The sequence below is a fragment of the Xenopus laevis genome, chromosome 1S, assembly GCF_017654675.1.
Source record: "Xenopus laevis strain J_2021 chromosome 1S, Xenopus_laevis_v10.1, whole genome shotgun sequence".
In the NCBI taxonomy this organism is placed as follows: Eukaryota; Metazoa; Chordata; class Amphibia; order Anura; family Pipidae; genus Xenopus; species Xenopus laevis.
In genome coordinates, this window is record NC_054372.1 from 78,659,338 (window position 1) to 78,686,391 (window position 27,054).

At 38.8% G+C, this 27,054-nt stretch overlaps 1 protein-coding gene across 2 annotated transcripts in view; it reads right to left on the reverse strand.

Moving 5' to 3' along the window:
• Positions 1–25,170, reverse strand: part of rasgef1b.S (RasGEF domain family member 1B S homeolog) — a 249,683-nt gene extending 224,513 nt beyond the window's left edge. The window contains exons 1-4 of one of the 2 annotated variants that reach the window (XM_041579782.1): positions 24,966–24,997; positions 14,762–14,809; positions 8,631–8,763; positions 5,833–5,886 (exon numbers count right to left, since the gene is read on the reverse strand). In XM_041579782.1, coding sequence (XP_041435716.1) covers positions 5,833–5,838 — 6 coding nt within the window. In that variant the 5' untranslated portion in view covers positions 5,839–5,886; positions 8,631–8,763; positions 14,762–14,809; positions 24,966–24,997. Of the gene's footprint in view, positions 1–5,832; positions 5,887–8,630; positions 8,764–14,761; positions 14,810–24,965 lie in introns of both variants that reach the window. The other variant, XM_041579783.1, reaches the window with a different exon arrangement.
• Positions 25,171–27,054: the final 1,884 nt, after the last annotated feature.

Here is a 27,054-nt window from a genome sequence, read left to right on the forward strand (position 1 = left end):
AGGGAATTAAGTGACTTGTTAATGGAACTACAAGTAGCCAAAGCTGAAGGAGACTTACAGGGGCTTGCATTCCTAGACAGAGGTGTTAACCCCATAGTACAAAAATTGCCCTATAACTTACAAGAGCGGTGGATGGCACACTGGTCAAAATTCAAAGAAATGCACAATGTTCCATTTCCTCCTTTCACTGTATTCATGGACTTTGTATACCAACAAGCCAAGATGAGAAATGACCCTAGCTTTGATTTCACTTTGCCACATACCACCCCTTCAGTACCTAATACTCGCAAAGCAGCAGTAACAGTACACAAAACTAATGCTTCCTCTTTAGATTCCTTTCACAGATCGGCAGAACCTTCTCATGAGGAGACAAGGAATAAAGACCCTGGTAAGCAGTGTCCTTTACACCAGAAGCCTCACCCCCTTCTGAAATGCAGAGCCTTCAGAGAGAAGTCCATAGAGGACCGCAAAGCTTTCCTCAAGGAAAACAACATCTGCTACAGGTGCTGTTCATCAACATCTCATCTTGCCAAGGACTGTAAGGTCAGTGTAAAATGCATAGAATGTGACAGCAAGCATCACAACACAGCTTTACACCCTGGGTCAGCCCCATGGACTGTATCTTACACCAAGAGCGCCAGCAAGCATGGCGGGGAGGAAGATAGCACTGTCACAAACACACAAGAAATCACTTCCTAATGCACAGAAATCTGTAATGGTGCCGTAGGAGGCAGATCCTGCTCCAAAATTTGCCTGGTCAGAGTATACCCGACAGGCCAAACAGATAAAAGCATTAAGCTCTATGCAATCCTGGATGACCAGAGCAACAGATCTTTAGCCTGCCCAGCCTTCTTTGATGCATTTAAAATCAAGGGCCCAAACACTCCTTACTCTCTAAAGACATGCTCAGGAGTTGTTGAGACAGCAGGAAGAAGGGCATCCGGATATCAAGTAGAGTCCATAGACGGAAAGGTATGCCTACCCTTACCAACTATAATAGAATGCATCCAGATCCCAGATAATAGATCTGAAATCCCTACACCAGACATAGCTAAGCATCATGTACACCTGAAGCGCATATTGCACTTAATCCCCGAACTCGACCCTAAGGCTCAGATAATGCTTCTCCTTGGAAGGGATATCCTGCGGGTCCACAAAGCAAGGGACCAGATAAGCGGCCCTCACAATGCACCTTACGCCCAGAAGCTAGACCTTGGATGGGTCATAATCGGAGACGCTTGCCTTGGAAGTGTACACAAACCAGCCTGCGTAAACAGCATGCTCACAAATACATTAGAAAATGGACGCCCCTCAATTTTCCCACCATGCCACAACCAGTTCCTAATAAAGGAAAAACCTTACAGCACCAGCCTGGGACACACACCCCTCCACCTTTCTGATGATAGTTTCACCCATGACAGTGATCAGGATCATTTAGGATGCACAGTGTTCCAGAGAACAAGAGAGGACAACCAATTATTGTCTATTGAAGATAAACTCTTTCTAAAAATAATGGAACAAGAACTAGTTAAAAACAATTCAAACAGTTGGGTCGCCCCTCTACCCTTAAGGCCTCAGAGACAACGCTTACCTAATAACAGAGAGGAAGCCCTTAGACGTTTCTCTTCTCTCAAACGCAACTTTCAAAGAAAACCAGAGATGAGAGATCACTTCTTTTCTTTCATGGGAAAAACATTTGGGAAAACATTCACCCGCAGTCGCAATTTACGGGCTCAGGCGCTCTGCTCAGGAATGTGAGGTAAGGTACGGGTCAGATGTTGCACAATTGGTAGAAAGAGACTTCTACGTAGACGACTGCTTAAAGTCCTCACCCTCAAGTGAAGCCGCAGTCAGCCTTCTCAAAAGAGCACAAGAAGCACTTGCCTGCTCCAACCTCAGGCTCCACAAAATAGCTTCTAATAGCAAAGCAGTGATGGAAGCCTTCCCTTCTCAAGACCATTCAAACGATCTAAGAGACTTAGACTTGAGAGCTGATTCCTTACCCGTGCAACGGAGTCTTGGGCTTCTGTGGGATTTAAAGTCTGATACCTTTGCCTTTCAAGTAAACAGAGAAGAAAAACCCTTCACTCGCAGAGGTGTTCTGTCCATAATAAATAGCCTGTATGATCCCCTAGGATTCGCTGCTCCTGTCACCATACAAGGTAAAGCACTTTTAAGAGACTTAACCCTGGAAACATCCGATTGGGACACCCCACTGGCTCCTGACAACGGTAATTCATGGAGAGAATGGAGAAGTTCCCTAAAGGCTCTCGACAACCTTTGTGTTACACGTCCATATGCCCCGGTACCTTCTACAGAGGTACAAAGCCAAAGACTTTGTGTGTTCTCTGATGCTTCGGTTAAGGCCATAGCTGCTGTAGCATACCTTAAAACTGTGGATATCTATGGACAATGTCACGTTGGGTTTGTTATGTGCAAGGCAAAACTGGCACCAATCCCAGAACACACTATACCCAGACTAGAACTCTGTGCTGCAGTCCTAGCCGTAGAGCTAGCAGAGCTCATCACAACCGAGACAGGCATAGAACTCAAAGAGACTGTATTCTACACAGACAGCAAGGTAGTACTAGGCTACATTTATAACGAAACCAGAAGATTTTATGTTTTTGTCAGCAACAGGGTGCTCAGAATCAGACGATCCACTCATCCAGGACAGTGGAACTATGTACCCACGGACTGCAACCCTGCAGATCATGCAACTAGAGCTGTTGCCGCAAGTCAGCTTAAAGACACGTCTTGGCTCACAGGACCAACATTCTTGTACAACACAGAGCAAACTAATCCTGAAAGCAAGACATTCGAACTAGTAGATGCCAACTCAGATGGTGAAATTCGTCCACAAGTGTCTACATGTCGTACAACGACTACTGACAACCAACTTAAACCCAGCAGATTTAACAGATTCTCAACCTGGAAATCACTCATCCGAGCTGTCACTTGCTTAACCCACATAGCTCACTCCTTTAAACATACTGCGTCTACAAATGTAAGTACCTGCAAAGGATGGCATCACTGCCAGAAGGTCTACACAGTGGCAGAATTTCAGAAAGCAAAATATGTCATCATCCGCACTGTACAACAAGAGACCTTTTCCAAAGAGATCGACTGTATCAGAGGAAACAAGCCTGTTCCCAAAGATAGCACTCTAAGGAAGCTTGACCCATTCCTTGACCAGACTGGCCTATTGAGGGTAGGTGGCCGTCTCAAAAGCATGAAATTAGAGTTTGAAGAGAAACATCCTCTAATCATCCCTGGTCACCACCACATTGCAAGTTTGCTTGTGTGCCACTACCACGATCAAGTCAAACATCAGGGTCGTCTATTTACAGAGGGAGCCGTGCGAACGGCTGGATTGTGGCTAATTGGAGCAAAAAGATGCGTTAACAGTATCATTTTCAATTGCATTCTTTGTCGTAAACTCCGTGGGAAGCTGCAAACACAAAAGATGAGGTCAAAACCTCCAAACAAGGAGAAACAAAATTGTTCTTCAGACCATTAACAGAACTAACTTTATTATTGTCTCCTGAGGAATAATGGTGCCATCCATGGATGCCAGACGGGGAGTGTCATGTCTCCAGCATAAGCTTTTACCATATTTGGGATTTCCCTATTCATTTGCTCGGAGCTCCCTCCTCTGGACACTTGTTGTAAGTGCACAACGTCACTTCCTATATCCATTTTTACACCTCCATAAGGCTTATGGCAGAATTTGGACTAATCAGGCTACCGTATGCCCACCATGTGACCTAGAGCAATGCCTTGTGGGAGCCAGGACTCCATTTTACAGACCATGCTGCTGAAAGAAGCACACAGTTCTGCATCTCCCTTATGATAGAATCGCTGGTAAGGAAATAGTTACACCAAAACACCTCCACAGCTGCCAGAAACCCTAGAGACATTGCTACAGAGACATTTATGCCAGTATATATATTTTATGCTGCAGTTATATGTTCATTTGCATGTTTTTATATAGTTCATTGCAAGCATACTTATTATATTTTCTGCTGTTTGTATTACAGTTTCACCTCTATTCCACTTGCTTATTCAGTAAAATCTACAGACTCCAAGCTTAGTCTCTTTATTGGATTGTGGGAAGGTTTAGCTGCATGTCAAACTACACACTGCCCCAGGGTAATACGTAGCGAGGACAGAACATCATAGGTGTCTCTCTTCCTTCCATCACGGACATTTACACCACTCGCTGCATCCGTAAAGCCAACAGCATTGTGGCTGATCCAACACACCCCTCACATTCACTGTTCACACTCCTGCCATCTGGAAAAAGGTAACGAAGCATTAGGGCCCTCACTACCACACTGTGTAACAGTTTCTTCCCCAAGCCATAAGGCTCCTGAATACTCAGAGACTGGACAGATCTCTCTCACACACACACCTTCCATCTGACCTTACTATATACCCCAACGTTACACAGCCACTGTACGCCATGGATGAATAGCCATTGGATATAGTTGTTCCCTATGAGCACATCTGCACTTTGTCATGTTCTTTATCATGTTTTTGCTACTGTCATGTCACAATGATACACAGAAACGTAACTAGATGGGGACGGGCAGCCGGGCCCCCCTCCGTATGGCCGGAACCGGCATAGCAGCACGTGAACTGCCGGGGGGCCCTGAGGGGGGTGCGGGCCCTGGCCCGCTTGCACCCCCTGCTCCCCCCTTAGTTTCGCCACTGATGATACACCCATCATGTCTGACGTTTAGCATTATTTACTTTACAAATTACATCTGCCAAGTGTGCACTGTATTGTCCTGTCCCTGCACTGTGCTGACCTGTCTTGCAGGAGTTGCATATTTTTGCACTTTTTTGTCTGTTGTCCGGTACATCTAGGTTGTGTTGTGTAGCACCATGGTCCTAGAGGAACGTTGTTTTGTTTTGTTTCACTGTGTACTGTACAAACGTATATGGATGAAGTGACAATAAACTCACTCTTGACTCTTGACTCAATAGTATAGTAAACTTAGTGTACTGTAAGTGGCGTTGTCTGTAGGTGGCAAGCATAAGTCAAGCTCAATAATATCCTTGGGCTTTGCAACACCAGGACAACACCAGGGCTTTTTTTCTGCGTTTTTTTCAGACCACTATGGATCCTTCATCACGTGCAAGAAGATCACTTGTAACCGATGAAGGATCCATAGTGGTCCAAAACATATTGTGCTAAAATAGAAATAATCTTAATGCACTGGATGATGGATACTGATTAAAGGGGAACTCTACAAAAAACTAACTTAAGCTTTTTGAAAAGTAAACATAATTTCAAGCAACTTTGCAATATACTGCAAATATACTTGCAATATATCAATAAAAAAAATGCAGATTTTTCATGATTTTTAATGATTTGGAACAATTCCCTAAGCCTAGCCCCCTGCTCTCCTGCTGATCTGTCTGACTACTTTGCTGAGCTGGCTGACTACTGTTACTTTGTATCAACAGCCTGCATCCTCCAAACCCCACAATTCCCTGCACACGTGATTTCAATAAGGAAAAAAAACATCACAGTGCAATGCATTGTGGGTTACATAGTTCCTGTATGCTGTCTGTAAGCTGTGGAGTTGTTACAATTTGTAACATCAGTGTTTAGTCCCTCCTTCCCTGCCAGAATTTCAAATGATGCAGAAAGAAAAGAACTGTTAAACAGCTGGATTTCAGCATAGAAAATGGCATTTATTCATACTCTCTATAGAAACAGTATTTTTATTCACAAATTTGGTGTCAATGGAAATAAAAAAAAATTATATACAAAGCTGAAAACTGTTTTGCATTGGTATTATTTAAAGAAGAATGACTTACCAACATAGGATCATATAATGGCTTTTCACTAGGCAAAGATCTGAAGAAATTTGTCTGTAAAACAAAAAGGAAATATTTTTGAATTGAACTGTTAACTATTTATGAAAATCATTTTGATAAACATTGATTAATAACAATAGATCTGTATCTTATAAAAGCTACAGTGGGGAAGGAACAGCCTGTGAAGGAACAGCCTGTGAGACCAATGCTCAATACTTGAAAATGTAATAATTGGCCTCATTCAAATTAAGATCTTGCAAAAAGTCCATGGATTCTGCAAAATGGCAAAGCCAAATATTGGGTTTAGTGCATTCCTAATTTTGTAAAATTTTGTAAAACCCAAACAAAAAAAGAATGAATGCTACTTATATGAAAATTTTATTTTATCATGTCTGAGACAAAGTGAACTTCTACAATTTCTAGATATTATATTGTGAGACTGACACAAAGGAAAATTAAAATGTTTTTTAATGCTTCCAATGTGTTCTGCCAGCTAGTTATCCCTCGGCAGTATATTTTCAATGCTAAATGATTTGCCCTTGTGATTTTTAATAGTTTATATTATAAAAGTTAAAGGGAGTATTAACCCAAGATTGAATTTTGCCTAATGAAAGAAAATGTAATTCCAATACACTTCCCAGTATATATGAATTTCAAATGTTTTTTAAGATATTTGTAAAATATAATTGCTATTAAAAACAAAATGTGTCCGAATGAGAGTTACAGAGGACAGCAGGGCAAACTTCTTTAATTCCCCAGAGAAAACAATATCCTGGCTAGAAGGGAGACAGTCACCTGAAAGGAGATAAAGGCGCTGAGCAATAAGTCTTTAATGCGACACAAGGGACTAGTACCCACTCAAAGAGAACCACACCTGGAAGGCCGTCACACTGATATCTCCTGCAAAGACTAAGAAAGAGAATTCCTACACTGAGGGACTGGCAAGTATGAACCGTTTGGGACTATAAATATATTACATAAAGGGGTACATACTACTGTTGATGCAGTCCTAATGGTACGAGAGCTCATGGCTTACACACTGGACTTTGAAAGGCACTAACCTCCAAGTAACAACGGTTACAGTTAAGGGAGTAAACTCATTCAAAGTTGATTATTAATGGAGTGGGTAGGGAGGTAAGGGAAAGTTAAATGTTTGTTTTTTACGCAGTGTCAAGAACATATCTATATGCCAATTGTATACATTTAGGGGTACTGACATTTCCCAGTGGTCGCTACACCTCTCAGATTAAAAATGGCTGCAGTTAACATAATCTCATGGAATGTGAGGGGCCTGGGGAATGCAATTCTGATATGAAAATCTTGCCCCTCCACCATTCATAAGATCATGACAGATGGTGAGGGTAAATTCATTATTGTACAGGGTACATTGAATAGAAAGCTAATTACTCTGGTGAATGTGTACATCCCGCCCCCATTCCATGACGGAACGCTATATAATATCATGGACAAAATTCTATCTCCCACTGGCACCCATTTTACTAATGGGAGACTTCAATGCAATTACAGATGCGAAGCTGGATAAGCATAAGGGTAGAACTACACGGACATTTTCAGTGCGATCCGACGTGCTGCGACAAAAGGCCTGCGACAAGTTGCATGCAACGGAAATAAGGGAAGAGATAGAAATGTCGGATGAAATCACAGCGTTGATCCGACGCCCATATTGGGCAAACCACCAGGATTTGATGGAACATATGCAGAACAGTATAGATACTTACCTGACCGCAAATCAAGGGTAAACCCCTCTAGATGTGTCATGGGATGCACTCAAAGCGTATATCAGATGTGAATTTATAAGTCACATTAAGGCACATAATAGGAATGTAATAAAATCCCACATATCCCAAATAGTGGTTGAGGCAGAAGTTAAAGGGATCCTGTCATGGGAAAAAAAATTTATTCATTTTGAAAAAGTTAATAGTGCTGATCCAGCAGAATTCTGCACTGAAATCCATTTCTCAAAAGAGCATACAGATTTTATTATATTCAATTTTGAAATCTGACATGGGGCTAGACATATTGTCAATTTCCCAGCTGCCCCAAGTCATGTGACTTGTGCTCTAATAAACTTCAATCACTCTTTACTGCTGTACTGCAATTTGGAGTGATATCACCCCCTCCCTTCCCCCCCCCCCAGCAGCCAAACAAAAGAACAATGGGAAGGTAACCAGATAGCAGCTCCCTAACACAAGATAACAGCTGAATGATAGATCTAAGAACAACACTCAATAGTAAAAACCCATGTTACAGCAGCCTGCCAGAAAGCATTTCTCTCCTAAAGTGCAGGCACAAGTCACATGACCAGGGGCAGCTGGGAAATTGACAAAATGTCTAGCCCCATGCCAAATTTCAAAATTGGATATAAAAAAATCTGTTTGCTCTTTTGAGAAATGGATTTCAGTGCAGAATTCTGCTGGAGTAGCACTATTAACTGATGCGTTTTGAGAAAAACATGTTTTCCAATGACAGGATCCCTTTAAGTATGTGACAGAACCCAATATCTTAAAACTATGGGAATGGCAACAATGCCAAGAAGCCCTCAACCTAGCACAGTTAGAACTCACAAAAAAAGTATGCTTTTCCATGTTCAAATATATTTGAACATGGGGATAAAATGGGTAAACTCTTGGCAATCCTCTCTAGGGACGAGGCACCAATATTAAACTACCTAACGGAGAGCTCACCTCGTCCCCAGAGGAAATAAACCAAGCATTTACAAATTTCTATGTAGAGTTATATGTAAACTTCAGGCTACCCCAGAGGACCTTCAGTCTTACCTAGACTCCATTCCAATGCCAGAATTGTCAGAACAAGCCTCCCATAAGCTAGCACAGGAAATCACGCCGGATGAGGTGGAAACAGCCATAGGGGCCCTCCCTTCAGGGAAAACCCCAGGGGTAGATGGTATGCCTGGGGAATGGTATAAACAACACAGGAAAAAATTAACACCCCTGTTAACCCAACTGAATAATACAGTGCAACCCCTTCCACAGTCTATGAGGGAAACATTGATAATTATTTTACCAAAAGTAGGGAAGGACTTACTACTATGCTCCACATAGACATCACAAAGCACACTGAGCTTAATGTTAACCCTATTATAAGGTATTTAGAAAACAGAATAGAGAGATGGAAACACCTCCCCCTCATGCTCATAGGTAGGGTAAACCTATTTAAAATGCTTCATAAATTTACATATGCTTTTCACCAATCCCCGATAATAATCAAAACTCAGCGTTCCATAACATTCCGTAACCTCAATGGCCATATGCTATCACTGTTCTGGAATGGTGAACAACCCAGGATCTCTCTGCAAACACTACAATTACCATTAAAAAGAGGGGGGTTGGCTGCCACTCATCCGTACATGTACTACCAAGCTTCACAACTAGTAATAGCCTGGAGCTGGGCTTCCCCCACACTAACTAAGGTAGCTACCCGGCTTAAGGCACAAATTCTAGGCTCATCAGAAGATCTTAAAAAAACAAAATGTGTCTGTTGCTCTTCTCTGCCATGGTGGCTCTAACTTCCTCATTATGCATATGTGTGACTATTGTTTCCCTAACATGAGTGTGGGCTTTATATGCTTGCATCTCTTGTGGGGGGTAACAATGTGGAGGGGGGATTTATACCCTTTAAACATGAACACATTCGATGGAGGAACCCATAGCACAGAGTAATAACTACTTATCTTACCAGTCTGGCAGCATACATACAATCAGCATAACAAAATGTCATCTAATAGTTGGTCATTTAATTCTGTTCCAAATTTAAAGGCAACTTTGTTTAGTATATATAGCAGCAAAGTACAGCTTATTATTCTTTTTCTTATTTTCTTCAGGTTTTATATTGCCAGATTATTAAAAAATATCACTAGACTGCAGTTCAGGGATATCAAATTTGCTCTCTGGAGCATTGTTGCTTTATAAGGCTATTTTACTATTATTGTGCCATGCAAAGTCTCCATAAAATACTGCATTTATACAGTATATTTTCTAATTATATTATTCTAAATATCAGTCAGAGAATAATGTCAGAATGCAAAGTGAATGTTATTGCTATATCAGAGAGGTAGGGTATGAAATACAGTATATAATTGACAGCTGAGAGACTTTTATTATACAGCTTTTTATGCTGGATGTCTTTTAATTTAACCATCATATGATTCACAAAATTCCTGATTCTTTTCAAGTTTATTAATTAGCACCTGTCTTTTGCCAGAATAATTTAATTTTATTATTGTTTTTATTATTTTCATTACTATACTTTATCAGGGGTAACAAATTCTGCAGTGATATACAGTATAAAGATTATGTATTTCATAATTCTTTGCCCTAGTGGAGCTTAAACTCTAAGGTCTCTATCACATTCACACACACTGTGGGCAATTTAATTAGGAATCAATTAACATGCACGTATGTTGTTTTTTTATTATTGTCTTCTTTTGTTTAACCCAGCCTGCCAATCCCCCCTTTCCATTCAACCCTCCTGGCTTTCCATTCCCTGTAAATCCACCATTTGGGTTTCTTCTTCAGAGATCCTATTTCTTAACTCCCATATGTTCCTTAATTAATACTATGTGGTGCCTAGAAAATAGATGTACTGCTGAAACACCAACAAAACTCAGTCTCTACCATCACCATTACTAAACCTTATAGAGGTAGAGGTATGGAATCACTAATCCGGAAATTCCTTACCCATAAATCTCTGGAATATGGGAAGGCCATCTCCCTTACAGCTGATTTTAAGCAAATAATTCAAATCTTTAAAAGTTATTTCGAATTTCTTTGTAATAAAATCAGTACCTTGTACTTGAAGGTAGCTAAACTGCAGGAATCTATCTTCAAAGCAATACAATCCTATTAGGTTTATTAAATGTTTAAATGTTCTTAAGTAGACTTAAGGTATGGAGATCCAAATTAAGGAAAGTCCCCTTATCCAGAAAACCCCATGTCCCAAGCATTATGGTACAGTAATACAGTAATAGATCCCATACCTGTTCTTATATCTACTAAGATATTTAGATTCTAAACATCACAAAGCATGAATTAGAGAAAAAAACCTTTCTTATAGAACTGGAATCCTAGAAAACATATTAGGGGTATCCCTCATTTTTCAAGTGCAAAAGCAGCAGCTCTCATTGTCACTGCATGGAAGAGGAGAAATTGTAGAATTGTCTCCACCTTGGCTTGACATTTTTTTACAAGAGAAATGCTTTCTCAAGAGTAATTTATTTGTAAGTTCAGAACCCTGCCAATTAATGAATAATCAGAGATGCAGCAGCAGGTGTTTGCTTTCGCCAGAATTATTATTACATTTTCATGCAGTACCACAAGCTGAGCTGAGACCCACAATCAGCTGCCTGATGAGAAGGCTCTAAATAGATGTGCCAAAAAGATTTATTAGTAGGCAGGTAAGGAATATGCCTCCTGCTGATTTGAGGCCCTAATGAATACAACCAACTCTGTGTGCGAGGTCTCTTCTTCACCCCACCCCCATTGCATCAATTCATTCCAACTTATTTTGTCATAAATCTACCCATGATCTGAAACTATGATGCTTACAGTTCACATTGGCCTTGTTCCAAATGTTAGAACAATCGCACACCCTTGGGGAGATCAGCCCGGTGCACAATATTAGAGGATCCAGGAACCTCACAATTGATCTGGGAAGAAGATATTGGCACACAAGGCATTACCGTTGCAGGGAGGGCCCTGCTCGTTTATTGTGCGGAAATGCAACATTTCGGGGACACGCCCCTTTGTCAAGCAACGGTAATGCCTTGTGTGCCGATATCTTCTTCCCAGATCAATTGTTCCAGATGTTGGCATAATTTTAATCCATTTTTTAACCAACCATGATAAATCCTACTGATATTTTTTTGAATAGGCAGTAGTTTTTTACAGTAACTCAAGCCCTTCAAATGAACAAAATTTTATGTATGTAGTAAATTTATTGATAAGATATGTGTGCTTATGAATTTAAATACTTAAAGGGGGTTATATACTAAAACTCGACTTTTTCTCACTTCATTGAAAAAGAAAATTCGACCAAACTCTCCAACCTGAATCCCCTTAATTTACCAATAAAAGTTCTCGAAAAATTCGGAGCATCAAGAAGTCACAACAAAATTGAGCATCAATGCGAATCATGCGATTCGACTTTTTTGAATTGTCGCTCCATAAATTATAATATTCCAATTTAAAAAGTCAACCAGAAAAAAAGTGAGGTTTAATAAATATGCCCCAACGTGTTTTGTATAAATAAAGTTTTTAATGAAACTGTATTTTTAACAGGCTGTCCCTGTTGAAAACAAATATGACAGTGTGTGTAATTTAAAAAAGTGAGGTTTAATAAATAGGCCCCAAGGTGTTTTGTATAAATAAAGTTTTTAATGAAACTGTATCTTTAACAGGCTGTCCCTGTTGAAAACAAATATGACAGTGTATGTAATTTACAGACTCTATTGGAAATGGCAATGCTGTATTATGGAGCATTCTGGATAATAGGTTTCTGCCACAAAGGGGGGGCCCTTGGATAGCCATCGAACCATAAAGCCTCAAATTATTTTTTAGGAATATGTTATTTCCTGTTAAATGAGTGGTTCACCTTTAAGGTAACTTTTATTATTTTATAGAATGGGCAATTCTAAGCAACTTTTCAATTGGTTTTCATTATTTTTTTTTTTATACCAATTGAAAAGTTGCTTAGAATTGGCCATTGCTTAGAATTGGCCATTCTGTAACATAATAAAAGTTACCTTAAAGGTAAACCACCCCTTTAACAGTTATTTGCCTTTTTCTTCTGACTGTTTGCAGCTTTCAAATGGGCATTGTTGACCTCATCTAAAAAAACAAATGCTCTTTGAGGCTACAAATGTATTGTTATTGCTACTTTTTATTACTCATCTTTCTAATCAGTCCCCTCCTATTTATATTCCAGTCTCATATTCATGGTTGCTAAATTAATTTTGACCCTAGCATCCAGATTGCTTAAATTGCAAATTGAAGAGCTCTGAATAAAAAGCTAAATAACTCAAAAACCTTAAAATATAAAAAATGAAAATCAATTACAAATTGTCTCGGAATATCACTCTCTATATCATACTAAAAGTTATCTTAAGGCGAACAACCCCTTTAATCAGATTTTCTCATGCCATTGAATTTACATATGTTTCACTGGGGGGTACCTATGTAAAAGTACTTTTTGCCATTCTTGGATTGATTAGAATACATGGCTTGCCTTGTTCCATTGAGACAGACTGCTTTGAGACTGTCTTTAATCGACACAAACCTCTTTATGGGGCAAATTTACTAAAGGGTGAAGTGACTAACGCAGACGAAAATTTGCAGATTCGTCATTTTGGTACTTGGCCCATTTAGTAACAGTCGCTGGCGTATCTTCGCTAGTGAAGGAGACTCTAGCGGTACTTCACTCCCTAACGCCTGGCGAATTTACGCTCTGGCGAATGGACGTAACTACGCAAATTCACTAAGATGCGGATTTTACTGAACGATACCTCTTGCGACAGACTTGCTTTCTCATCTTCAGACCAGGCAAAGTGCAATAGAGTAGATAGGACTTCCTAAAAAATGCTAGCGTCTTTTCCTTTTTCAGGGTGATAGGCTGAAAAAGAGCGTGAATTTTTTTGGGGGTAACCGGCTTCCCCCCTACATTTCCTAACATATGACACATAAACTATACACTGGGCTCATTTGTAGGGCAATAAAACAACTTTATTTTATTAGGGATGCACCGAATCCAGGATTCGGTTTAGGATTCGGCCAGGATTTGGCCTTCTGCCCTGCCAAACCGAATTCTAATTTGTATATGCAAATTAGGGTGGGGGAGGGAAATTGTGTGACTTTTGTCACAAAACAAGGAAGTAAAAATGTTTTCCCCTTCCCACCCCTAATTTGCATATGCAAATTAGGATTGGGTTCGGTATTCGGCCGAATCTTTTGTGAAGGATTCAGGGGTTTGGCCGAATCCAAAATAGTGGATTCGGTGCATCCCTATATTTTATTTTATTAAGGTTTCCCGGCTTGTGTAGTGTAATGTATTTACTGCAATATATACGTCCATTGAACTTTAACTTCCCGCAGTATGCAAATTAGGCAACGCTAGCACAACTTCGCTTCACTTGGCGCAGTAACGCTAGCGCAACGCCACAGTGTACAGCGCCCGTGGCGAAACTTCGGATTTTAGTGAATTACCGTTGTCCTGGCGAGACTACGCCTGGCGAAGTGTTGCGATATGAGCAAAGCCGTCATTGGCGAATTTTCGGAGGTTAGGGAATTTGCCCCTATGAAACGCTGTTAATTTATTCAAAATGTTATATTTGTGGATAAAATGATTTACCTTCAAGAACTAGCCAGTCCAAAATATTTCTAGCATTTAATATCCCAGTTCACTAAAGTTGGTCATATATTGTGCTTAAAGATGACTTTCCGTATCCATGATCATTATGGAAAGAGTGCACATTGTTTAGCTACACAGTACTTTGTACTTACTTTTTACTGACTTACTGTATATACAACAACTATTACATCTTTGACTTAGGCATACCAGTGTACCAAGGTTATTTGACATGTTTATGCCTATAAATGTATGTGTAGCAAGATAATGCAGCACAAAACCATTGTCAGCTGTCAAGATATCTGCTTCTTCAATAAAGAGATTTGATGTACAGCTAATCAGTAAAATATACTTTTACAGATGAGTTACTTCCAATGAGTTACTTACTACACAATGCAGGTCACCGCTATCATCTTTTTTCCCTATATTGCCATATTAGCAGTATACAACAGTACCTGCACCACATCACTTACAATTAAACAAAGTTCTGTAGTAACATCATTTCAGTATGAAAAAAAGTTTTCTGTAAAAAAAGTAATACTTCACATACCTTTATTTTGCTGCTTTGGCTTCGGTTGCTTCGGGACTGACTCCGGGACTGTTCATGAGAAGAAATGTTCACATTAGCTTTTTGGCAAAAAAAGTCAATAGTTAAAACAAAATTTGAACACGAAATAAATTATTGTAATTTGTATGTTATGACTGGTATGGTGTTTCTGTGGCGGAACTACCAGGGGAGCAGGGGGTGCCAGGGCCCGCACCCCCTCAGGGCCCCCGGCAGCTCGCGCACTGCCGATTTCGGAGCAAATAATCTTGTGCGGAGGGGGGCGGGGGCCCGGCTGCACATCTTGCACCAGGGCCCGCCCCCTCCAGTTACATTATTGGGTGTTTTTATTGTATTTCAGGTTCATAAGCATTTTACCCTTATCTTTTTTCAAACATGCATAAGTAGGGCAACACAGTCTTATTGCTGAGTTGGGCTTATTCAATTACAAATTATATTTATGCATTCATAAAAAATTAATGCCTTCAAAAGCATTTTTACTTTGACTGATGTTATAAATGAGTAAACTTTTTACTAGGGATACTAGTGTTTGTATTTTAATGTGATATAATCTATGGCCTTTACCAAATAAAATAAAAACAGACATCCCCATGCTAAAAATAGCAACCCTGCGTCCACATAAAGGCTGTTTGACCTCTCTGTCTTTAAAGGAAAGCATAATCTTGAAAATTGACTAGCCATAAATGAAACAATTAAGTGGGTATTAGGTCAGTTCTTGCTTGCTTTATGTGTAATGGAAGGGAGTTTGAAAAACGGCTATATGGCACAGGTTAACTAATGGATAACAGATAACACCATTAGACAGAGCTTATTTGCTATCTGCTGTGTAACCTAAGCCTTTTCTCCTTTGAATGGCTGCTCCCATTGCTACACAGCAGCTTATTTATATAAACAATAGTAGTGTTTATTAAGCAAACACAGCAGTTTTAACAGTGCAGGACAACGCTGCCTTATATTTCTATTACTTTAAAACACTTTAATTTTTTGACGTAACTGTTCCTTTAAACCAAGTATACTTCCCAGTATACTCGGTTTAAGAGCAGCTTTTTATCTAGAACTCCCTTATGTATGTAAAGGCTTGGTTAAATAGTGAAGTAATTGGCACCAGTTACCCACTTTGACATTTCACATTATTTGCTGCTGATGGATCCCAGAGGGTGCCCATAACAGTGGGTACTGGGCAGGAGTGTCCAGTTTTGCTCCATCAAGTGCACACACCATATGGATTGATTGCATCAGTATCACTTTCAACTTTTAATCTACATAAAAGGAATATTGTATGTACCAGAGTCTATCTCCGAGCAAAAACAAAAACATTTTTTTAATGTTAAGGAGTAGAGTCAACATTGGCTCATACATTGTATAATGAGAAAATTATGACAGCAACAGAGAGTTTGCTGTTGCCATTGTTGTCAGAACATGCTATTCTCAAAATTGTAAACACATGTGCATGTGTACAACGATGTTTCCACTGTCAAAAACTTGATAAATTCACACAGGAAAAATATCAAATCAAACACTGAAGCAAAAGCACAGTTGGACATAGCAGATTCCCACAGTACAGCAATAATGTAGAAGACATGGATCACTGACCATTGAATCCTGGAGGATCTGATTTTTTTGAGGGTCATTGTGTGGTAAAAAAAACAACAGCACATAATGTATCATAAAATAACATTTCCAGCAGTGGTATTTGTGGTGTTTATACAAATGTATCAACAACTGTGTACATAGTACTTTCTATATTAGAACTAGCTACTGTTGAACAGTAATGGCTGCATGAATCTGCTAATAAAGCACCGTTATACTCTACTCATCCTCAGCTATCAAAACACAATAAATTGGCAGCGAGATGTCTCTTCTACCTCTGCAACAGCCTGCAGCTTTTCTCCCAAACCCTGGTGAGCCTACCATACCTTTTACTGCTTGGATCCGTATGTTTGAAAATTGCATTATTGCTGCTGACCAATGGGAGATTTCTGCTGCTAGAAAGCATGCTTAACTTATTCGCTGCCTGGGAGCGTATATTCTATACATTACCATTAGCTGATGATACTTATGAAACTGCTCTTACTGCTATAAAGAACTTTTTTGTGCCAAGAGTTAGGGGCCGATTCATCAATAGTCGAATATCGAGGGTTAATTAACCCTCGATATTCGACTGGGAACTAAAATCGTTCGACTTCGAATATCGAAGTCGAACGATTTTGCGCAAATCCTGCGATCGATCGATCGAAGGATTTTTCGTTCGATCGTACGATTAAATCCTTCCCCATAGGCTAACATTGACTTCGGTAGGTTTTATCTACCGAAGTAGGTGGTCGAAGTATTTTTTAAAGAGACAGTACTTCGATTATCGAATGGTCGAATAGTCGAACGATTTTTACTTCGAATCGTTCGAATTCGAACAAATTTAACCAATTCGATGGTCGAAGTACCCAAAAAATACTTCGAAATTCGAAGTTTTTTACATTCGAATTCTTCACTCGAATTTTGTAAATCTGCCCCTAAATGTGGTTGCTGAAAGATAAAAATTCTGCCAATGTGAACAGCGTAATGGCGAATCCACAGAACAGTTTGTAGCAGCTTTGAGAGAGCTGGTTGTTACCTGTGAGTTTGGGAATCTAATCGATGTTAGGTTAGATTAGATTCCCAAAGTCACAGGTAACAATCTTCTGTGGATGCCCATGTTTGTAATGCAATAAAGCAACAAACAGAACACACAGACACTGACACAGACACGGAATAATCAGTGAGCTGGTATCCAGTGTGAAAATGTTTTATTAAAAATACTTTTTGTAATCAGTTACATTTGAATAATGACTCTCTCAAACCTGGGGTTAACAATGTTTTTCTCAACAAGAAACAAGTTCTGTTGATGGGTCTTTGATATCAGTTCCTCTGTTGGGCCCTTCGAGCCCCAGCCTCACACATATTTTTTTCAGATTAACTCTGTCTTAATTTTAATGGTGAACTACTTATTTAATTAGCTTTAAAGTAAATGAGATCCTCTTGTATTTTTGAGCTGAGGTGTTAGCCTAAGATCCTTTTAAATGGGGGACAAGCTACATTCCTCAGATTCCCCTTTGATGAGGAACCTTCTTCCCATGTCAGTGACTATAAAAAAAACTAGGCAGAACATTGTTTACACAGTTTAAGACACTGCTACAAACAACATTAGCACAACATTTAGGCAACATTCAAAGAACTAAGATTAATATTTGTTCCAAGGTTTAATATTAATCTTATGCAAAGTGAAATAGATCTGACAATCAACTGAACAGGCTTCTCCTAAGGCTAAGGCCACACTAGGCGATATAGCCGCGATTTGACTCGCGGCGACTTTTCGCTGCGACTTTTAAGCCGCAATCGCTGGGGAAACTTTTGCGCTGGCGTCTATGGGGAATCGCGAAAAATCGCCAGCGTAAAAACACACGCGGCGATCTTTTCTCTACTGTCGCTCGAAATTGCCTCGCTAAGACGCCAGCGCAAAAGTTTCCCCAGCGATTGCGGCTTAAAAGTCGCGGCGAAAAGTCGCCGCGAGTCAAATCGCGGCGCTATCGCCTAGTGTGGCCTTAGCCTAAAAGACTCAACCAGAAGTACATCAACAGAGCAGCATTGTGAACAAAGGTTTAGATACCTTTAGCAGCTACACATTTTAATCCCTTCTGAAAATAAAGCAAAGCTATTTGTTTACATAATGATTCCTATATGTATTTATCCCTCTTTTTCTAAGATGGTATCAAATCTCAAAGTAGTTCTATGCTTGGGCAAAGGGTGTGGCTAAGGGGATGGTTCAACTTCAGGCTAACTTTCAGAATGTTATAGAATGGTATATTCAATTGCTCTTCATTTTTGACATTCAAATGGCACCACTCACCCCCGCCATTCAAAAAATATTGTTCTGCGAGGCTACAATTTTCTTTGTTATTTTTGCTTTTTATTACTTCTGTTTCTATTTCCTTGAATTGTTCTTTAAGTTTCTCGTATAAACCAGTGCCTGCTTGCTAAGGTAAATTGGACCCTAGCAAGTAGATCGCAAAATCCCAAACTGAAGAGCTCCTGAACAAAAAGCTAAGTAATTATAAAACAACAAATAAAAAATTATGCACTGGCCTAATATACAGCAGACCCTGTGGCTGCGGGGGGGGGGGGAAGCAAGGGGGCCTGGTCCACAGGGTCTGCTGTATGGAATTTCCTTCTTCTAGCCCCTTCTGACTCCTTATTTTCTCTGCCCATCCACTGCTGCCACAAACAAACAAGTGGCGTGAGTGCAGGCAGTCAACAGTGGGGTGGGAAGGAGGCATGCTAGGACCGGGCCTTTCAAAGTTTTTTCTGAAGGTGGCCTGGTCCCTGGTAGTTACTCCATTGAATTGAATATCAAAGTGTCGGAGAATATCATTGTCTGCATCATACTAAAAATTTAAAGACCAACAACCCCTTTTAGGTCTTCAGGTCTAAAAATTGTGTTTTCAAAATTGTAGTTGTAGCAAACAGAAAAAGCAAGGTTGTGCGGTTATTTAAAAAGGGGTATCAGCCAATATTTTGGACTGACAACCTATTTATTATATATATTTTTCAAATTCCATTGTTTATTTATTAAAACATTTGAATGTAAAAACTGAATACAACCATAAAAAACTAAAATACATAGAATTCATATTCTACTCATTATTTCCACTGGGTCTACAAGCTCTCAAAAACAATAGAAACATTTGAAAAACGCCAATTGAAAAAATTGGTAAATTTTGCCTAGGACAGCTTCTATTGACTTCTACATAAACTCACAAGCTTTTTACATTCACGTTTTTGCAAATTTTTGTGCTTAATAAATATCGAACATTCAAGAATTCATGAGTTATAGTACGAAAAAAAATCATATCTGAATTGAAATTCAGTTGTTGATATATCACCCCCTTGGTGTAAGATACCACAATACCTATTTTGTGGACTAAATCGTCCTGTATGTGGTTGAAAGGGTATAATTGGAACCAGACCACACTCCAAAGCTTGATTTACTTTTAGGGAAGATTTATTAAGGTTTGAATAACACATTAAAATTCAAATATTCAAATTTCAAAAACTCACAAATTTGAATTTAAAAGAACAAACTCGAATGTAAATTCGAATGTGAGGTTTATCACACCTCGACCCTAGAAACAGTTCTTATTTGAATAATCATAACCTAAACCATAAGTTGCTAGGCAGTGTCATTCTGTGGCTACTAAAGCAAATAAAATATTGTCTTACATAAAATGGGCATTAAAGGAATGAAAATATTACTAAAAATATTTCAAGAACTCAACAAGCAAACAAGGGAAAGTTGTGATCACCACTTATTTTTAAAAACATTAAACGGTGCGTGCAATGACGTTGTGAACACAAAATTCACATAGATAAATACAAGAGTCCTCTGCACTCAACCCATTATTAATATATTAAGGACATTGAAACATTTTGTGCCTTAAGCTACTAAAAATGCCTTACCCTTTAAACAAAACAGGGATCGTTTGTCCATATATTGCAATATAATTAAACTGGCATTCTACGTCAAAGTCATCCCCGGTATGGCCAGTCCTACATTCAACTTTACCCGCAACTTATTTGCTGCTTTCAAAGTAAAAGTCTCAAATAAAATGTATATTGATAATGGGTTGAGTGCAGAGGATCTCTTGTATTTGTCTATGTGAATTTTGTGGTCACAGCCTCATTGCACCCCCGCTTAATATTTTAGAAATTAGTGGTGAGCACAACTTTCCCTAATTTGTTATCATTTATACAGGAGCAGTGGCCAGCTCCCTGTTGTAGCTCCCACCCTTTCCAACTATAGTCAGGTGATCCCACTGGTGTCTAATAAAAGGGCAGCCAAGTTTGGGAGTTTTACTTTGAAAGCAGCAAGTAAGTTGCGGGTAAAACGTAGTCCCTTTGTAAAATGTATAATTCCACAACTGAATTCTTAATGAATCAGATGAAAGATGAGTGTAGGACTAGTCATACTGGGGATGAAGTAGTTGGCAATCTTAAATATATTGCAATATATGGACAAATGATATATAGATAGATAGATAGATAGATAGATAGATAGATAGATAGATAGATAGATAGATAGATAGATAGATAGCTTTTTTGGCTTAGTGAAATTGTTTTGTTATCTTATATTAAAAATGTCTTATACTAACAGATAAATGTGGTTGGTTGTATGTAAAAACTGATGTATTCTCCATGCTTCCTTTTGTTAAAGTTTTTTTCCAGATTTACAACCAGGCGTGAAGTGGCATAAAAACATTTCTTGATTTTATGGAGCTTATTTAGTACCAGAACCAATTACTTAGAATATTATGGCAATGAAAATACTGTGTTGTGTGTAGTGGAGATTCCATATTAAGGAGAACAATGTTTCCCTGTTTTCCTGTGATGGGTATGATTAGCCACAATAATGCAAGCTATAACACTATATTTATTCTGCAGAATGCTTTACCATACCTGAGTAAACAGCTCTAAAAGCTCTATCTGTTTGTTTAGGATAGCAGCTGCCATATTAGCTTGGTGTGAGATCAGTTCCTGCCTGAGTATCTCCCTGGTCACTCATAGCTCTGGGTTCAGATTACAACAAGGAGGGGAGGAGGGAGAGAGGAGCAAACTGAGCATGCTCAAGCCCTAGCCCTGGAGGTTTATGCTGAAAACAGAAAGTCTGATACAGAAGCCCACGAGCACACAATAGAAGGAAATAAATGCTGTGTTTCTATTGACAGAGGACTCTGAGCAGCATTACTTTGAGGGTTTACTGGTGTATTTATATAGACATTTCTTTATTGTAGCCTTTCCTTCTCCTTTAAACAAATGAATAGTCTGTACCAAGAATGCAGGTATGAATGTTTAAAAGTTTTTTTTCCCAAACCAATTAGTGTATAACTAAAGCAGTTTAAGGGTCCCAAAGCAACTGCAATATCATTTACTAGTGGGATCAATAGGCATTTTGCCTGACTAAGCACAAAGTTTTGACAATCCTGGCAACCCATACAGTTGTTGACATTATTATGAGGAGAGATGAAGAGAGGCCATGACACAGTTGATCTTTCCAACTTTCAGATCTGCTTAGCTATTTAAATGTATGCTATGTGGTTTCTGGACTAGATTTTTTTTTATATGTTCAGTAATAAATTTAAAGCACTCAACAAAATGATGTGCAGTCTGTTTCTTGACATTGTTAGATGAGGATAAATGTTTAGGCAGGATGTGTCTTGAATTGAATTAGCATGTTAGGTATGGCATAGAATTTCCTATTCATTCATTTACTGCTCACTGTAGGCTTCATTTTAATACTCCTGTCTGCAGTTATTGACAATGAATAAATCAGTGTGTCATTCAAGGAGACATAGGCAAGATCAGCATTATAACTGTGTTCAAAAATCTTTTGCAAAAGGATATCCTAGTTAGAGAGAGGAAAGACTCCCAAAGCATTCATGTTAAAAGGCCTTGGTCGAAGTATATCTGAAAATTCTTATTAATATGTATATCTCCTTTAAGCAAATAGTTAAATCCCGGGGCACATTTTCCCAACTCTTTTAAATGCCATTGCCTAGAGGTAAAATCTACCTGCCCATCAAAGCCTGAAAATAATGCAAAAGTGGCAATTCATGAATTGCACAAGAGAGTCTGCATTTAACCTTTATAGAGTCATCCACAAAAACAACATATAACAGTCATGATAGAGATCAATAACAGAAGGTTTTTTTTATAGGGCTATAGGGCAGCCTTTATTTAGCATCAGTGATAGTAATATTGGTTATTATGTAAAAGCGAGAAATTACACATTTTTCAACATGGATACCTAAAATGCATGGTAATTATAGGGAATACATACTGCATAGTCTCTTAACTGTGTGGGTCAGCAGTCAAAAGCTGCACTTGAGCAGGTACATTGTAATTTATATCATTATAAGCCGTGATTACAGACTGTTTTAAATTGCTAATTAACTAGAGTAGTACCCTCCTGCCTAAGACATTTGTTGACATCTTTTCATGATATCATTATTTTGTTAAACTCCAAAACATTGTGTAGTGTTTTATCCCGAACTACATGAAAAAAGTTTGACAGCACTGAATTCCACAGTTCTGGCTGCTCACTGGCAAATCCCAAAAGTGGTCTAAGCCTTAAGCATAAAGCCAGAGGGAAGGTGCTCTGCTAATAAATATCTTGGTTATGTCCTGGAACCATGTATACATGACAGTCAACGTATCTAAAATATCTAACCATTTATTTCACCTGTGTACCACAAGAGAGGGGGAAATCTGGTGTGTTTTATCCTTCATCCACAGGTACCTTCATCCACAGGTACTAAATGCCATAGGCAACACATAGCTCAAAACTGCAACTAAACTATTTTGTTTGAAAAGTAACTGAAGTCAAATAGTAGTGCTAACAGTGATACTAAATGCAGCAATTAAATAACTGCACTAAAGGGGAAATATACACAAAAGCCCTAAACAACTTTAGATACGGTCTTGTTAAGTGACTTTGTCATAGGCTTTAGTTGGCCTTTATTGGAAAGAAGCATCGAAGAGCAAAATGTATTTCTTTGCATTGGAAGCAAATCATTGTACTTTTAGTTACAACTATTTTACATAAAGTCTTTACCCTTTTAACTTGCTGGTGTTGTGGTGTTGCAGTTGCCACCTGCATAAGTCGACAAATAGCAATTTAGCAGAACAGCAATCTAAGCACTTGAGTTGCAGCTATCAAGCTTCATTTTGTGATCAGTTTTTTTAAATGATAGCCCTGTCAAAATTGATTGAACTGTTTAATAAAGAATTGTGTTGGCTTATTTTTTTTCCCTGTATAGTCTCTAGTGTTGCATTAGCTCATACGGCCCTTTGAGCCCTATTGTTATACTTGATAATTATTTTGTTTAATGTGATACTAACCACCAGCATCAACATTTTAACTGATGCAGAACAGTACTCTTTGTTTCAGCAAAATTGCTCTGTTTTCAACTAAAGAACAGTCTAAAAATGTAGCCCAAACACTTTGCTGAGCGCCATCATACTCTATTGGAGAAACCAGATTTCTGGTGCTCATGAAGAGTCTGTACTTTTGGTTTCTCTAGCGCCACACAGCAGTTTCAGTGAAGCAAACTCCTGGGCATCGGATTTTGCATAATTTAAAATGTTCATGTGAAGGGGTCAGTATCACGTTAATTGTTGCGAATAAAGTTGTCATTGCAAGTCTACAACGTAAACATTTTTTGGGGGGGTTTATAGCATCAAATAATGTGATCATCTTTAAATGCAGTTCTATAAGGCAAAAGCCCTTTTGAATTTGTCTAGGCAAAGTGACAATATGAGTTGAACATACTGTAAGTTCTTGGTATATAAGAAAGATTTGTGACATTAAAGAGAAAAGGCTTGTTTAAGAAGATAGAAAGAAGATGAACTCATGATTAATCACATAAGAAAACATATTAGCATTTCCATTAAACGTTACAATAGAAGGTGTACCAAAGCATTAGTGATCAAAAACTTGGCCAACTTCTAAAGATTCCAGTGTGTGCTCAGCAAACCCATGTTTCTTACACTTCTTATACAGCTACAAGCATCTCTCTTAATGTGAAACCATGTTGACAACTGTCTACAGGACATGGTTTCTCTGATTCTCAGACATGTGCTGAATCAATAAACTACTGCAATCCAGCACTTTCAACCACACTAAAAGCACACTGTTTCATCTTACTGTGCTGCTCATTAACCCACTGCTGCAAAACATTTTCCCTTTTACTGCTATGGGCAGTATAAATAGGCACTGGTTAACACGAGTACCCCTCCAATAAAACATAATCATTTTTTCAATTCAGTATTCAAAATAATTTATTTCTACATAAATATTGGTGCAACAAATCTTTTAGCACAATGGTCAGAATACCATACATAGAAGTGTTGCTTATGATTTGTCTAAAAAAAGATGAAACCAAGCAAATTCATGTGTAAATATTGTTAAGTGATCTGGATCATGTAATTTATTGTGTTTGCTTGTTGTAGGGTAATACTAGGAAAGTTCCTCTGTAGCTTCCCTTGGGGGTAATTGAACAGACACTGTACAAGATGAGAGGTCCAGCAATGCAGCACCCCATCCACGTAATCACATGCAGCACACTGTGGGTATACAGCAACATTATTTCCCTTGTGGACTCACCTCAATCTCAGGAGACACACCCTTGTCTCCCAATGTGCAGCCAAGGAGCTCTGCAAAAAACTTTGCCATATACAAGCAGTGGATAAAGGTGTCTGATAAACAGATGCCGTACAATTGTAAACAAGTGTTTCCAGAAATCTCCAAGGAAATGCCATCAAGGGAAAGCCCCAAGTGAACTGTATTCCCTCCAGTCTGCAGTACTGTTGTAATAGTGCTCCTCGGTGCAATTTCTATGCATCAAGGGAAAGCCCCAAGTGAACTGTATTCCCTCCAGTCTGCAGTACTGTTGTAATAGTGCTCCTCGGTGCAATTTCTATGCATTCTGCATTAACATTCTGTGAATGTTAATGGTATATTCAGGAGACTGATGAAGGATACATTTCTACCAGTGTCTAGGCATTTGATGTCTGCTTCTAGCCTTTCCAGCTGAATGTCAATATTACCATAGTAAAAAAAAAAAAAGAGAGAGAGAAGGGCCCTGCAGAGGGGGTGGAAAGAGGGACAAAACCGCAGCATCCAGGAAAGACAGAAGATGAGCAAGAGGGAGACAAGGAGAGAGGGAGAAGCACGCAACCAGTCTGATTCCAATGCTTTGGCTAGAGAGATCAGTAACGCACAGCTTAGCTCTGCTCAAGTCTGCTATTGCTGCAATTTTTCTACCCCTAATGTCTTTGTCCTAGCTTCATTAACATTGACCAGGGAATTAAAAAAAAACTCTGATTATCATCCCTACTTGATTTATTTTTGTTGAAAGCCCTTAAATTAGCATTAAATGTGGTTACAACCATTTTAAATAAACAGTTACATTTGATTTAAAAATAAAATCAAATTTAACAAAGCTCAAATATAAATCTGGTCTGTCTGATTGAAAGCCTGCAGCTATTAATGCTAATATCAGGCATGTTATCTAGCTGAGAGAAGCATTTTTTATAATGTTTTCTATATAATTGGTTATGTAACCCTTAAGGGTTACATAGGCAATTATATAGAAAACATTACAAAATTATACTGCTAAGTGTCCCACCATCTCTAGATTGCATCTGTTTTAAAGTAACAGATAGAAAGAAGCTTGTACAGCAGATGATATATAGTAGTTGTGCATTGTACCCTGTACTTGATATAATTAATCCTTATTTGAAGGAAAACAAGCCTATTGGGTTTAATAAATGTTTCAATGTTTTTTAGTAGACTTAAGTTATGGACATCCAAATTACAGAAAGACCCCTTATCGGGAAAACCCTAGCTCCCTAGGTTCTTTTAAGAGAGTACAGGTAGCACAAATGCTGAATGAATATTGTTTTAATGGGCATAATTTTCACTTATTTATGTGCTTCTCTCTTATTCCAACAATCGCTTAGTAAATACTGCGCATCCATTGGAGAAAAGGTGATAGCATTCCAGTACTTAAAAAGGAATTACAATCTCAGCTTGGCAATTATAGGCCAGTAAGTTTGACTGTGGTGGGCAAATTGAAAATATGAAGGCTTCTTAAGGGATCACATTCAATATTTTGTCCTAGTGGATGGCATTATGAGCAGCAATCAGCATGGCTTTATGAAGGATAGGTCATGTCAGACAAATTTGATTTTTTTTATGGTACTAAACAGTGGGGGAGCAGTAGATGTGATCTATTTGGATTTTGCCAAAGAGTTTGATACCGTGCCCCACAAATGACTCAAAGGGCTTAATGAAGTCATTTGCACATGGATAGGAAACTGGCTACAGGATAGGGTACAGAGGGTGGTTGTTAATGGTATATTCTCTACTTGGAGTAAGGTTCTTAGTGGGGTCTCTCAGGGCTTGGTATTGGATCCACTGTTATTTAACATGTTCATTAATGACTTAGGGGAGGGTATTATAAGTAATGTATCAGTGTTTGCAGATGACACAAAACTATCCAGCCAATTAATTCCATCCAGGATGTAGCATCCTTGCAACGGGATCTTGACAAACTGATAATCTGGGCAGCTAAGTGGAAAATGATATTCAGTGTTGATAAATGTAAAGTAATGCACCTGGGATGTAAAAATATTCAAGCCACAAGCAGCATAAAGAGCAAATAAGGTCTTGAGCTATATTAAAAGGGGCT